At 37.1% G+C, this 12,026-nt stretch overlaps 1 protein-coding gene across 2 annotated transcripts in view; it reads left to right on the top strand.

The window, feature by feature from the left end:
- LOC120090078 (regulator of nonsense transcripts 1 homolog) overlaps window positions 1-10,224 on the top strand; it is a 12,665-nt gene extending 2,441 nt beyond the window's left edge. Inside the window, exons 6-29 of one of the 2 annotated variants that reach the window (XM_039047571.1) lie at window positions 24-119; window positions 622-672; window positions 763-881; window positions 1,091-1,199; window positions 2,223-2,345; window positions 2,437-2,508; window positions 2,702-2,773; window positions 2,879-2,945; window positions 3,622-3,764; window positions 3,844-3,915; window positions 3,994-4,122; window positions 5,563-5,718; window positions 6,139-6,252; window positions 6,335-6,433; window positions 6,517-6,594; window positions 7,058-7,192; window positions 7,313-7,387; window positions 7,474-7,591; window positions 7,715-8,085; window positions 8,165-8,227; window positions 8,313-8,384; window positions 8,726-8,857; window positions 8,937-9,056; window positions 9,280-10,224. In XM_039047571.1, the coding sequence (XP_038903499.1) occupies window positions 24-119; window positions 622-672; window positions 763-881; window positions 1,091-1,199; window positions 2,223-2,345; window positions 2,437-2,508; window positions 2,702-2,773; window positions 2,879-2,945; window positions 3,622-3,764; window positions 3,844-3,915; window positions 3,994-4,122; window positions 5,563-5,718; window positions 6,139-6,252; window positions 6,335-6,433; window positions 6,517-6,594; window positions 7,058-7,192; window positions 7,313-7,387; window positions 7,474-7,591; window positions 7,715-8,085; window positions 8,165-8,227; window positions 8,313-8,384; window positions 8,726-8,857; window positions 8,937-9,056; window positions 9,280-9,414 (2,721 nt within the window). In that variant the 3' untranslated portion in view covers window positions 9,415-10,224. Of the gene's footprint in view, window positions 1-23; window positions 120-621; window positions 673-762; window positions 882-1,090; window positions 1,200-2,222; window positions 2,346-2,436; window positions 2,509-2,701; window positions 2,774-2,878; window positions 2,946-3,621; window positions 3,765-3,843; window positions 3,916-3,993; window positions 4,123-5,562; window positions 5,719-6,138; window positions 6,253-6,334; window positions 6,434-6,516; window positions 6,595-7,057; window positions 7,193-7,312; window positions 7,388-7,473; window positions 7,592-7,714; window positions 8,086-8,164; window positions 8,228-8,312; window positions 8,385-8,725; window positions 8,858-8,936; window positions 9,057-9,276 lie in introns of both variants that reach the window. The other variant, XM_039047570.1, reaches the window with a different exon arrangement.
- Window positions 10,225-12,026: the final 1,802 nt, after the last annotated feature.

Genomic DNA, 12,026 nt, shown 5'->3' with positions numbered 1-12,026 from the left:
TGCTTAATTTATTATTCGTATAGGAGGACAATGAGTTGCGTCTTGTACCTGGAGATGAGTTGAGGTTACGTTATTCTGGTGATGCAGCCCATCCGGCTTGGCACTCTGTTGGACATGTGGTACGTGACTTAATATATATATATATTTTTGGGGATGAGAAACCAAACTTTCCTTCAGAAAAATGAAAGAACTAATAATGGCATGCTAAAAAGAGAAAAGAAGAAAAAACAGCCCAACAGAAAGAATCCCTCAAGTAGTTGTGGGCTTGAAATCTTTGGGGGACTGCCTACATGTGTACTGCTCATTTTCTTGATTTTCTAATGGAAAGTTCTTATTTTTCAAAATACTGGCCAGTGAGATGCTGGTGGTTTTTTGTGCTTAGAATAATCAGGAAGAGAATACTGGATATAGTTAATTTGCTCTGATAAATTCACAGGTAGAGTGCTTGATATTTTTGCACTTGAAGTTATTTTGTTGTTCTATCATAAATTTTCTTCTTATTTTTCATGACCTTTCTGACGTTTTAGTGATTATTGTACATGTATGTTTTTCAACTGAGTTGTCTCTCGAACTGGTAATGTATTGTATTGTATTTGACATAATCTTGTTCTGCTGTGTTAGATCAAGCTAACTGCGCAGGAAGAGGTTGCACTTGAGCTTCGTGCAAGCCAGGTAGCACGCAATTTTGGTAGTTATTATTATTATTATTTTTTGGCTGGGTTAAGTCTTTTGTTTGTGATTATATTATATTTTGGTATATAGGGAGTCCCAGTTGATGTGGTCCATGGTTTTAGTGTTGATTTTGTGTGGAAGAGTACTAGCTTTGACAGAATGCAGGGAGCTATGAAGACATTTGCTGTTGACGAAACCAGTGTTAGTGGGTAAGAACTGTCTTTACCGTTTGGGATTCAAGAAATTAATTTCTATAATTCTATTAGGTTCAATGAGCGTTCTTTAGTGTCCAACATTCTTGAATAACCCTTCCTCATTTTTGTAAATGTCCTGCGGAGATTGTATATATAGGAAATGCTGCTTCATATATGTATTTCAACAAGTTATGACAATGTGCTTTATGATGTTTTATGTGCAGTTATATCTATCATCACTTGTTAGGACATGAAGTGGAGGTCCAGATGGTTCGCAATACACTTCCTCGTCGTTTTGGTGCTCCCGGTCTCCCAGAGCTCAATGCATCCCAAGTATGCTCTTAGAAATAAAATACCTCGTGTTTTTTTGGATTTGAATTTTCAATTGTTTATTGAGTTGTGGAATATATGTTTACCAATCATCAAGGAATAAAATTATCTGGCTCTTGTTTTAATGCTATTAGAGTCTGGGGCTTTTTGTCTTGGGGGAGTTTTGTTGTGGTGGGGAATGATTTGTAATGGGTGCTGGTCGTCTCTTCTCTTCTTCATATTCTCTTTATGATGAATTGTACTTATTTTGTTCATAGAAAGGTACAATTGCTTTGTGTACACTGGTTTTAGACCGGGTGACCTTTCTTTTTCTTCTTATGAGTAGTGAATGACTAATGAGCCTTTGAAATTGATTATTTTCATGATTATTTTTTTAATTCAAGCATGATAACGTTTAACTTAAAGCCTTATGCTCTCCTGTTAAATTAAACTTTTATTAAAGAGTCAATATTCTCTTAAGGTCCCTTGTCCTTTTTCAACATTTCATTGTTAGATTGACTGTTATTTTTTGCGATTATGAGAGTTGGGATTTATTCCAGGTTTCCAGTCTTTTTTTTTTGGTTGTTGATAGGAAACATAATTTGCACTGAGAAAAAAAAAATAGTACAAGAGCATACACAAAAGCCAAGCTCACAAAAATCCGCTTGAAGAAAGGTGGGTCTAACTAACCAAAATGTTGCCTAAAGAATAGTTACAACAAGTCTTCAATAATAAGTACTTAGTCACAGACTTGACAAGCTATGACAATGTTAATGATATAGCGGGAACTCTCACAGCCGTAGTTTGCACATGGCTTAACAACAGAAAAGTTGCACAGCCTTCCAGTCATTTTAATGATATAGCGGGAACTCTTACAGCCATAGTTTTTGCATGTGTTCTTATGATGCTATTTGGTATTTATTTTTATCCTTTAGACAAACTTGGGAAGGAAAGTTGATTGGCCATGTGTTGTTTTTTCCCTCTCCATCTTAAGTTTACAATTTTGACCGCAATTTTTTTATTTGCAATTTTCTTTTATTATTATAGGTCTTTGCTGTAAAAAGTGTTCTTCAGAAGCCAATAAGCTTGATTCAGGGCCCTCCGGGTACTGGAAAAACCGTGACTTCTGCTGCCATAGTGTATCATATGGCCAAACAAGGCCAAGGGCAGGTCTTACTTCAAATACATTTTTCTAGTTGCCTTGTTAATCTTCATATTCAGCTATCAGATTGCAAATGTAAGATGTTCATTCACTCGGCAGGTACTGGTCTGTGCCCCTAGTAATGTGGCTGTGGACCAGCTGGCAGAGAAGATAAGTGCAACTGGGTTAAAGGTAATGAATTAGCATTTACTTGTTCCTCCTTGGCGACCACATTTCCTCTTATGTTTGTCAGTTGTAATAGTTTGTTTCTTACCAAAAAAAAAAAAGTTTATTAGCATGTCTTGTTTGACTTTTTTTGTTCGTACTGTCTATTTGAGGCTATAGTAAGTATCATTCACAATTCTTATCTGCTTTTTAAATCAAGGTTGTTAGGCTATGTGCAAAATCAAGGGAAGCTGTAAGTTCTCCTGTGGAACACTTAACCCTTCACTACCAGGTATTTGATCATTGTGGATTGGGTCCTCATCTGCATTTGAGTCTGTGACTAAGTGCTCATTTTCATGTTTTATTGTCAAGTCTGATGGGTTAAATCTCTTAATAGGTTCGACATCTTGACACATCGGAAAGAAGCGAACTTCATAAGTTGCAACAATTGAAAGATGAACAAGGTGTGGTTTGCTTTATATTTTAAATGAGCATTTTTTTTCTAAATAATTTTCTTAATAGGAGATTCTGCATTCTCGGAATTCTCTGAAATATTTTGTCTAAAAATAGAAATGTTGTCTGTGTAAGATCATTTGGTGTTTGTGGATTTGTATAGGAGCCCAATGAATATCGAATAGTTCCATGCTTTTTTAAGCTTCAGTACTTCTCACCTGCTTTTCCATTTCATATAACAGTGTGCGTAGTCATGAATCCCTCTTTTATTCTTCTTTATGGGTGTCTGTTTATAGGGTGCTTTGTAATTCTCAGCTTAATATTCTTGTGGATCGGGACCCATTTTTGTAATTGGGTGGGGGCTGTTTGTTTTCGGGCTTCTTTTTTGTATGTCTTTGTATAATGTATATCCTTTCATCTTTTCAATTGGAAGCTGGGTTTCTTATAAAAAATGAAGATTTCTGAAAATTATTTGTCGCTGAGAGCCTGAAAAGAGGCTTCAAAAGGAATTGTACATTGAATACTATCGTTACCTGTCTACTTATCGCTATGACTATTTTATTCCTTAGCGTATTTCTTTGTGAGTAATTGTATTGGTTAGTGTGTTAACATTATTCTGTTCCATTTAAGATTCAGATGCTAGTTTGCTGTCTAATAACGCATAATCTCATTGTTTAACCAAAACAGGGGAGCTGTCTAGCAGTGATGAGAAAAAATATAAAGCCCTTAAGAGAGCAACAGAGAGGGAAATTTCACAGAGTGCAGATGTTATTTGTTGCACATGTGTTGGTGCTGGAGATCCTCGCTTATCAAATTTTAGATTTCGCCAGGTTAGAGCATTGCCGTCTTTTGTCATACTGATGTGGAATTGCAATTGGCTTAAAAACTTAAAGGTCTACCTTGGTTTAGGTTCTTATTGATGAGTCTACTCAGGCAACGGAACCTGAATGTCTCATTCCTCTTGTTCTTGGAGCAAAGCAGGCATGTGGAGTTTTCAATTCACAACATCATCTAGTTAAATTGTGATTCCTTTCTCACATTGACCTTTTCTTGTTTTAGGCTGTTCTTGTTGGTGACCATTGCCAACTGGGACCTGTCATTATGTGCAAAAAAGCAGCACGTGCAGGGTTGGCTCAGTCCCTCTTTGAACGTCTTGTTCTTCTTGGTGTGAAGCCAATTAGATTGCAGGTATTAGGTTTCTTCTTTGTATACGATTCAAGGGACGTATGAGAATGCCACATAACTTTTATTCTATTTTGACATTCAATGAAGGCAAGTATCCGATCTTAGATTGTTATAAAATCACTCTTCTGTTTCATTTCTGGATAGTGGGGATAGTCTTTTGTAATTATATATAGAGCACATTTCCCTGTAAGTTGGGAAATTTTTTGTTGGTTGAATATAGCGCTTGCTAATTAAGAAGAGGTGACCACTGTGATCGAGCTCCAATTGGAACTTCCTTTTTTTTGTTCAATTAATTTTCTGATTAATGTGTATTCTGAGGCAGATTGCTGTTCTTGCAATTCTTTGGAATATAGAAATACTGAGGGTTCTTATGATGAAGTATGGGTCATGTTGGTCACTTTAATCTTCATTATAAACAATGGTCCATGTGACACAATACTTCTGCAAACTTTTTCCCCTCCATATATATATATATATATATATAGTTCTTCTTGGAGCTTTTAATTCTTAGGTGTCTCTCGGTACTGGTTTTGGCGTTTTGATTGCTCTTAATGAAAGCCATTTTCTAGTCCAAAAGAATGGGCTCCATGAGCCAGGGCCTTTTGGATGATGGAGTTGGTTTAGTGAAAGTCGAGAAATGATTTGCGGGGAAGGAACCTGCTATTTTTTAGATTTCCAGATTTTCTGTCTTTTTTTTTTTGTGGGGTTGGTGGGGGGGTTGTTTAATGATCACCCTCTCCAAAATATTCAGCAGACTTGCTGATCCTTTCCTCCAAAACCCCCCTTCAAAGGAAAGTCCCAAGAATATTATTTCTCAATTGGGCTATCTGATGCACTTTGAATCTTTACTATGACCATTCTTTAGTATCTTCACAACCAACCACAATGGGTTGGTCTGAATTGCTCGTGGAAAAGAAGACCATTCTGCGGAGGAAATTACTAAGAGTACTATTATTGCACCATGATATCCGTCTGCCACGATTTAAAACAGACTTTTTAGAAATGGAGGTAGTTTATATGGTGAATATAGAAACAACGGTTCTCACCACCCCCGTTCCCCCCCCCCCCCCCCCCCCCCTCCTCTTCCCCTCTCCTGTTGTTCCACCTTGATAACTTTGAAAAGATTCACTCATATTTGGGGTTTCGTAAATTTGAAGGAATTGGGATTCTTCCTCCCTACTCAGCTGATCGAATGAGTTAGGAACAACTAAGCCAAACAATAAGGCTCAAAGAGAGCCTCCTTGATGAATTCTTTGAGTTGCTTTCATTTTATTTCTAGTCCGTAATTTAAGTATTAGAATCCAACAATTTTTACATCTGATTTTAACTCCACTTCTAGTATTTTATCTTTATTTTATATCTAGTTTTATTTTTGTTATCAAAATAGAAATGCACATCCAATTGTCTCAGAATGCTGATGATATGTTTTCTCTTTTATTGTAGGTCCAATATCGTATGCACCCATCACTTTCTGAATTTCCTTCTAACAGCTTCTATGAGGGCACATTACAAAATGGAGTTACCATCAACGAACGGCAATCAACAGGCATTGATTTCCCATGGCCAGTTCCGAACCGTCCAATGTTCTTCTATGTTCAGGTATTAATGGATTCAGTTATCTTTTAGAATTTGAAGAATTAAAATGTGTCAATTAGAGAGCAGAATAATGAAAAGTGATGGGAGGGGAGTCTTGAAGCTATTGGAGCTACAAAACATTATAGAAAAAAGGAGTAATTAAAAGGAGATTAAAATTAGCACTCTTGAAAGGAGCCCATGCTCTGAGTTTCAAGATGTACACGTCCAAATGAAAATAAAGAAAAACTTGAACTGTATGTAATGTATGTAGAGTTTGAAAGCTTTTAAATATAAATTATGTTATTTAAAAAGTAAGAATGAATGAATCTTTCTGTTTTGACATGGCACATGTTCTGCTTTGTCCCATGTGTCTGGTATTTTTTAAGTTGTATTTGTCTTCAATTTTGCTTACATGTACTGAATTTTCACATTGATTATTTTTAGATGGGACAAGAGGAGATAAGTGCGAGTGGAACTTCGTACTTAAATAGAACTGAGGCAGCAAATGTAGAAAAAATTGTGACCACTTTCTTAAGGAGTGGCGTAGTCCCTAGTCAGGTACATTAGTTGTAATCTTCAGTTGTTGGTATGATACTTTCCCTCAATTCTTTTTTATATGTCATTATCCTGATTGCTACAGATTGGAGTTATCACACCGTATGAGGGGCAAAGAGCTTACATTGTGAACTATATGTCAAGAAATGGTGCTCTCAGACAGCAACTTTACAAAGAAATTGAGGTAATTGCTCATAAAGTGTTTGTGGATATCCTTGTTTTTATTTGTTGTTACTATCTGCAATTTGGCCCTGTTTCTGTTAACAGGTTGCAAGCGTGGATTCATTTCAAGGAAGGGAAAAAGATTACATCATATTGTCATGTGTGAGGAGTAATGAACATCAGGTTGGTTACATTTTCTGGTGTAGTTGCTGTGCTTTTCAACTGAAATCTTATATGCAACTTCCCCCTGTTCTTCCCCGGTTTTCTCTCTTCCTTGACGGGGTATGACACATGAAGCAAGCATGGTACAATTGTTTAGATCTATGCTTGAAATTGGTTCTTTGACGATGTTTTCATATACATATCTTTTTTATACAAGGTTGTTTTTATGCTTATTGGAAAAGGTTGTTAACTTTGTACCTTTTTATATTTGCCTTTTTTGGCCATCTATCATCAATTCACTTGAAAATTTTGAAAATGCACACTTTCTGATGCTGTACATGTATCCTAGAAATGGAAGGCCCAGACTTTAAGGTGTTTGATATTTTACTTGCCTTGTGCAATAATTATTTTGTGTTATTCTTTTTATTTCTTTTCCAAATGAGGTTATAATTTTGGAGTAACTGAAAAAGCCTATTCCTTTTAGGGCATTGGATTCCTTAATGATCCTCGCAGGCTCAATGTGGCTTTAACTCGAGCTCGATATGGTATCGTCATTCTTGGAAACCCGAAGGTTTTGAGTAAACAACCACTGTGGAATAGCTTATTGACACATTACAAGGTATTTTATATGGATTTGCAGTTGAGATCGTTGATTTATTATGATATGCTTTCATCTTTCATTTCTATGCTAAGCATTTGCTGTGTTTCTGGCTTATTTACTACTGTTAATGTCTGGCAGGAACACGAGTGCTTGGTTGAGGGTCCGTTGAATAACTTAAAACAAAGCATGATTCAATTTCAGAAGCCTAAAAAGGTAGACCACTGGATGGAATAGATATTGTTGTGGAGGGGGGGTTAAGATTGTATTGTCCTTTATTGGTTATTTTTATGCCTCTTCAGATATATAATGATCGGCGTCTTTTCTTTGCTGGTGGGCCTGGAGTTGTGCCGAATGATAATTTTGGACCTGTTGCTCCATCTGGCCCTAATGCTGATAGAAGAAGTAGTCGTGGTAGAGGTATGTTCTTTTTTCTGACATTTAATCATTTTCATAAGTTCCCAACTTCGTTTTGTAGAAGTTGTTCTTCAAGGATGCTTGTGCAGCTTATTTTATTTGACAACTCAAATCACCTAATTTCAGGTTCGTACTATCCTCCTCACCTGCCAAATGGTGCCCAAAAGCCTGGAGTGCATGCATCTGGTTATCCCATGCCTCGAGTTCCCCTCCCCTCATTTCATGGAGGTCCCCCACAGCCGTATGCAATTCCAACACGTGGAGCTGTACATGGACCAGTTGGTGCTGTTCCTCATGTTCCTCAACCAGGAAGTAGGGGTTTCGGGGCAGGGAGGGGAAATGCAGGTGCTCCCATTGGTAGTCAGCTTCCAAATCAGCAAGGCTCTCAACAAAATATTGGAAATCTTGGTTCCACTTTTAACTTTCCTGGTTTGGAGAGTCCCAATAGCCAACCATCAGTGGGTGGTCCATTGTCTCAACTTGGGTTTGTTAACAATGTGTGTATTTTCTCCCCCTCTCTCACTATCCACCTTGAGGGTTACTTTATGTACTAAAGTATCTTTGTTCAACCAATAGATGCCTGTTCAGCCACCTACTCAAACATTTCGCGATGGGTACTCCATGGGAGGAATTTCTCAGGTATTTACTGGTGTATGATATGTTTAGCTTTGCTATGTTTGTCCATGATCTACTTTTCTCAAGTATTGTTGATGATTACAATCAGGACTTCTTGGGCGATGACTTTAAAAGCCAGGGATCACATGTTCCATATAATGTCACTGATTTCTCCACTCAGGTACTTATCTGCTAGAACCTAATTAGTATTTTAGACCAGGTCCCATGCTTGATGTCAAATGTTTTTTTTATTTGTCTCCTTGCCTTAGTGCCCAAGTTTAATATTAAGTACAGAAGTTTTATACTAAAACAAAAATTAGAGAACAGCCGATGCAAGAAATTATTTTATCTATTTTTCTGAAGTAACAAGTTAGAGCATTCTTATATTTCAATGCTTAGAAACGTTTAGGGGGATGTCTTACATTTTTGTGTTATCCTTCGTATCTTGGAACCTTTTGTTTCTGCTTGCGGCTAAGGGGGGATGTATCCAATCAACTATGCTTTCTTCTGGTTTATCTGTAGGCATCTCAAACTGGATATCCCATTGATTATGTTAGTCAAGGAGCGCAGGGTGGCTTTCCAGGGAGCTTCCTGAACCAGAATTCTCAATCTGGATATTCCCGTTTTGGAACAGGAAATGATTTCATGTCACAGGTTTCCTACTACTCTTCTCCTTTCCTTGGCTTGATTTCTGAAATTTCCATCAGACATTTAATCTTCAACACTCTCACAGGACTACATGAACCATGGTTCACAAGGTTTATTTACTCAAGTTGGTTTCAGCGATCCCTCACTAGATGAAGCCTCCCAAAGTCATTATAATGTGACCAATGCAAACCCCCTACAGTCTCAGGTTTCTTTTAATGCTCTGCAGATTTCATAGTTTACTGTCTAACTTTACTGAATGATAGGGTGTGAGAAAACTTGGCTTGTTATAGCTCCTAATTTTAGCATTATCATCAAACAAAGTTGGCAAATGCCAAGTGTTATATTTATTTTTTAATCCGTCGGTTACATTTTCTCTCTGCCAATCTTTTCTTTGGTTGCTGAAAAAGGAAACGATAATTTTACAGCAGGGCATGATGAATTCTCTCTACTCCCAGCCCTTTGCACATTACAATACACAGCCCTCGACCTTGCAGGCCCCACCACAGCAGCAGCCTCAGCAGGGACAGAGCTCTCAAAATCAGAAAGTTCATTTTAGTGGTTGAGAGAGTGTAGGATTCACAGCGGTGATGGGTAGTCTTTGCATCCGGCAACTTGGTGTGCTATCTGTATGCAACTGTCTACCTCTTGGTTGCAGAATTGCTTGCCATTTTTTGGTCAACATGATTATTCTATCCACAACCATTGCTGGTAACATGTGATTTGGCAATCCATTAATAACTCAAGAGTGGACAAAAGACGAAGGGGCTTGGCTGTCTTTCAGGAAAACAAGGGCGGCACATCCAGGGCTGAGAAAGAAAAGATAACCCATATTCCTACTTGAGGTTTTGTGTTAATGAATAAAACTACCAAATGTTATTTTGTGCGACGGAGCACTCCATGGCACGGTTTCGGCGGAAGGGGGGGTTCCATAATACATAGGATCAGCTACATTTTGTGTGATATAACTCTGGGGCAACTGATTCATCATTAAAAAAAATACAGAGGCAGCAGTCAAATGGACATTTTTGTACAGCAGCAGCTGGTGAAAGTTGCCTTATCATCATCCTTTCACCTCCCCGTGACATGTACCTGTACTCTGCTTTATCATTTCATCAAGTAGAGGATGGCTATAGACTATAGGAAGTATTATATATTTTTCTTTTGCTTAGTGATTGCTGCTACCACTCCCCCACACAGGAATGAATGTATTTTGATATGGTATATATGTCTTTGGGCCTTTTAGAGTGAATTATATACTCAGCTCTATCATGAAGTGTCTCCATTCCTAATGCATTTTGTTTACCTCATCTTCTTTGAAGGATAGGCAATATGGAATAGAAATATTGAAGGCTATTGAACAGTTTTATCTTCTACCAAGCATGCCAATTGGTATTCTTTTGTGTTTCTTACTTTTGCTTTTTCTGGGATTTTGGATTTTGAATCTGTTCATGAGGAAAGCTAACTTTAACTTGAACTTGAACTTGAACGTGAAGAGATTGGATTGATACAATTAGAAGCTTCTTTCTTCATCTGGTTGTCTGAGATGGAAAATAGAAGATGAGTCTAAAATGGCATGCTCGTCTTCCTCGTGAATTCCAGACCCAGGAACCGGTGAGCACTCTACCGGTTGTAGAATCATAGAGGTCGTCAAGCTCGTGGATTACAATGTTTCTATCACCGATTTGGAATTCTCTAACACCCATAGTAATCTCCTTATTGGCTTCTTCCTTTGCTGCTCCAATTATCTGTGTCCTTTTGTTTTTATATGGCAAGCCGCCGTTTAATCTCCAATACAAAAACTATCCTTTTTGGGGGTCATTTTAAAGAATCGTATACCGTTCTTCCCCTTTTTCGAGTGGAACATGTAGGGATAAGATACCTCAAAGTTGAAGGAAAAAGACAAGGGCAAGAGGATTGAATTTGCTCTCAAATCGCTTGAAGAGGTGGACGGTTCACTTTGAAAGAGAAGGGAATCTGAGAAGCTTTCAGAGTTATTTCACTTTATGCAAAAGCATCACATTTTACTTTGGGAATTTCTTCCATCTTTCGTTCCAAGACTCTTTGTTTTCCAAATGTTTAAGATTCTTCAATGAGGTGGGAAGTGCTAGATATGAAAATTACTGTTGCACATTGGTCAGGGATGAATATTTTGAGATACCCAAGGACATCTTCTGACATGTCTATTTATTATTATTATGAAGGTGAGGATGACTCTCTTGGCATATTAACCTCTCACGATGCTCTTCGGTTTATATTACTTGAAACAATAAATGTTAAAGACATACTAAAGGGGAAAAAACGAAGGATTATAATATTGATGCCCATATTCATATCGAAATTACAATTTTATGGATATATCGACAAAATATCAATATCGATGGATATTTCAAGTCACGAAATTTAAAAAGATTTATTTAGATTGATAAGTTATTTTTATTTCCAAACTAAGATATGGATATTAGTATTATTGGTATTCCTATTTGGATTAAATAGATGTTATATTTTTATGTTTTACGAGTATTTATAAAAGATTGGAAATATCCATGGATATTTATTATCGATGTTGAACCTTAGATTTACGGATATATTGCGTATCGATGGATATTTTTATCCTTGGAAAAAACACAAATTCTCTTTAGACCATATTGGTGATAGCCACCTTATGGATATTATAATGTTGTGGTCTTAAATTGTTGAGAACTAAATAGGTTCATGAGCTCAAAGTCAATCTACCGTTCTTTAATTCTCTTGAAGTGTAGTTTTATTTATTATTGTTTTTAGTTCTTGAAATACAGTTGTATATTATTTTTCTGGATGATCATCTGATAACTTACAAATAGATTGGGGGACTAATCTGCCATTTTTCAAATGGACTTCCAAACACAAATAAGGTGCACTTACTTTAGACTGGGGTGGAAACCATAACGTTATATGCTGTTTTTTGGCCTGGTCTTCAACCCGCTTGGGTATGGGATTCGGCCAAAGAACAATATATTCAAAGTACACTAATTCTCGATCGGGTCCATGCAAGTATGTACCAATTCTCAATCAAGCGCATGCAAAATATGTTTAAAGTACACTAATTCCCGGCCGAGCTCATGTAAGTAGGTGCCAATTCTCGGTCGGACTCATGCAAAATATGTTCAAAGTACACTATTTCTCAGTCGGGTCTATG

This window comes from Benincasa hispida, chromosome 11 (genome assembly GCF_009727055.1).
Source record: "Benincasa hispida cultivar B227 chromosome 11, ASM972705v1, whole genome shotgun sequence".
In the NCBI taxonomy this organism is placed as follows: Eukaryota; Viridiplantae; Streptophyta; class Magnoliopsida; order Cucurbitales; family Cucurbitaceae; genus Benincasa; species Benincasa hispida.
Note: the sequence above shows the minus strand (reverse complement) of the source record. Positions and strands in the feature narration are given on the sequence as shown.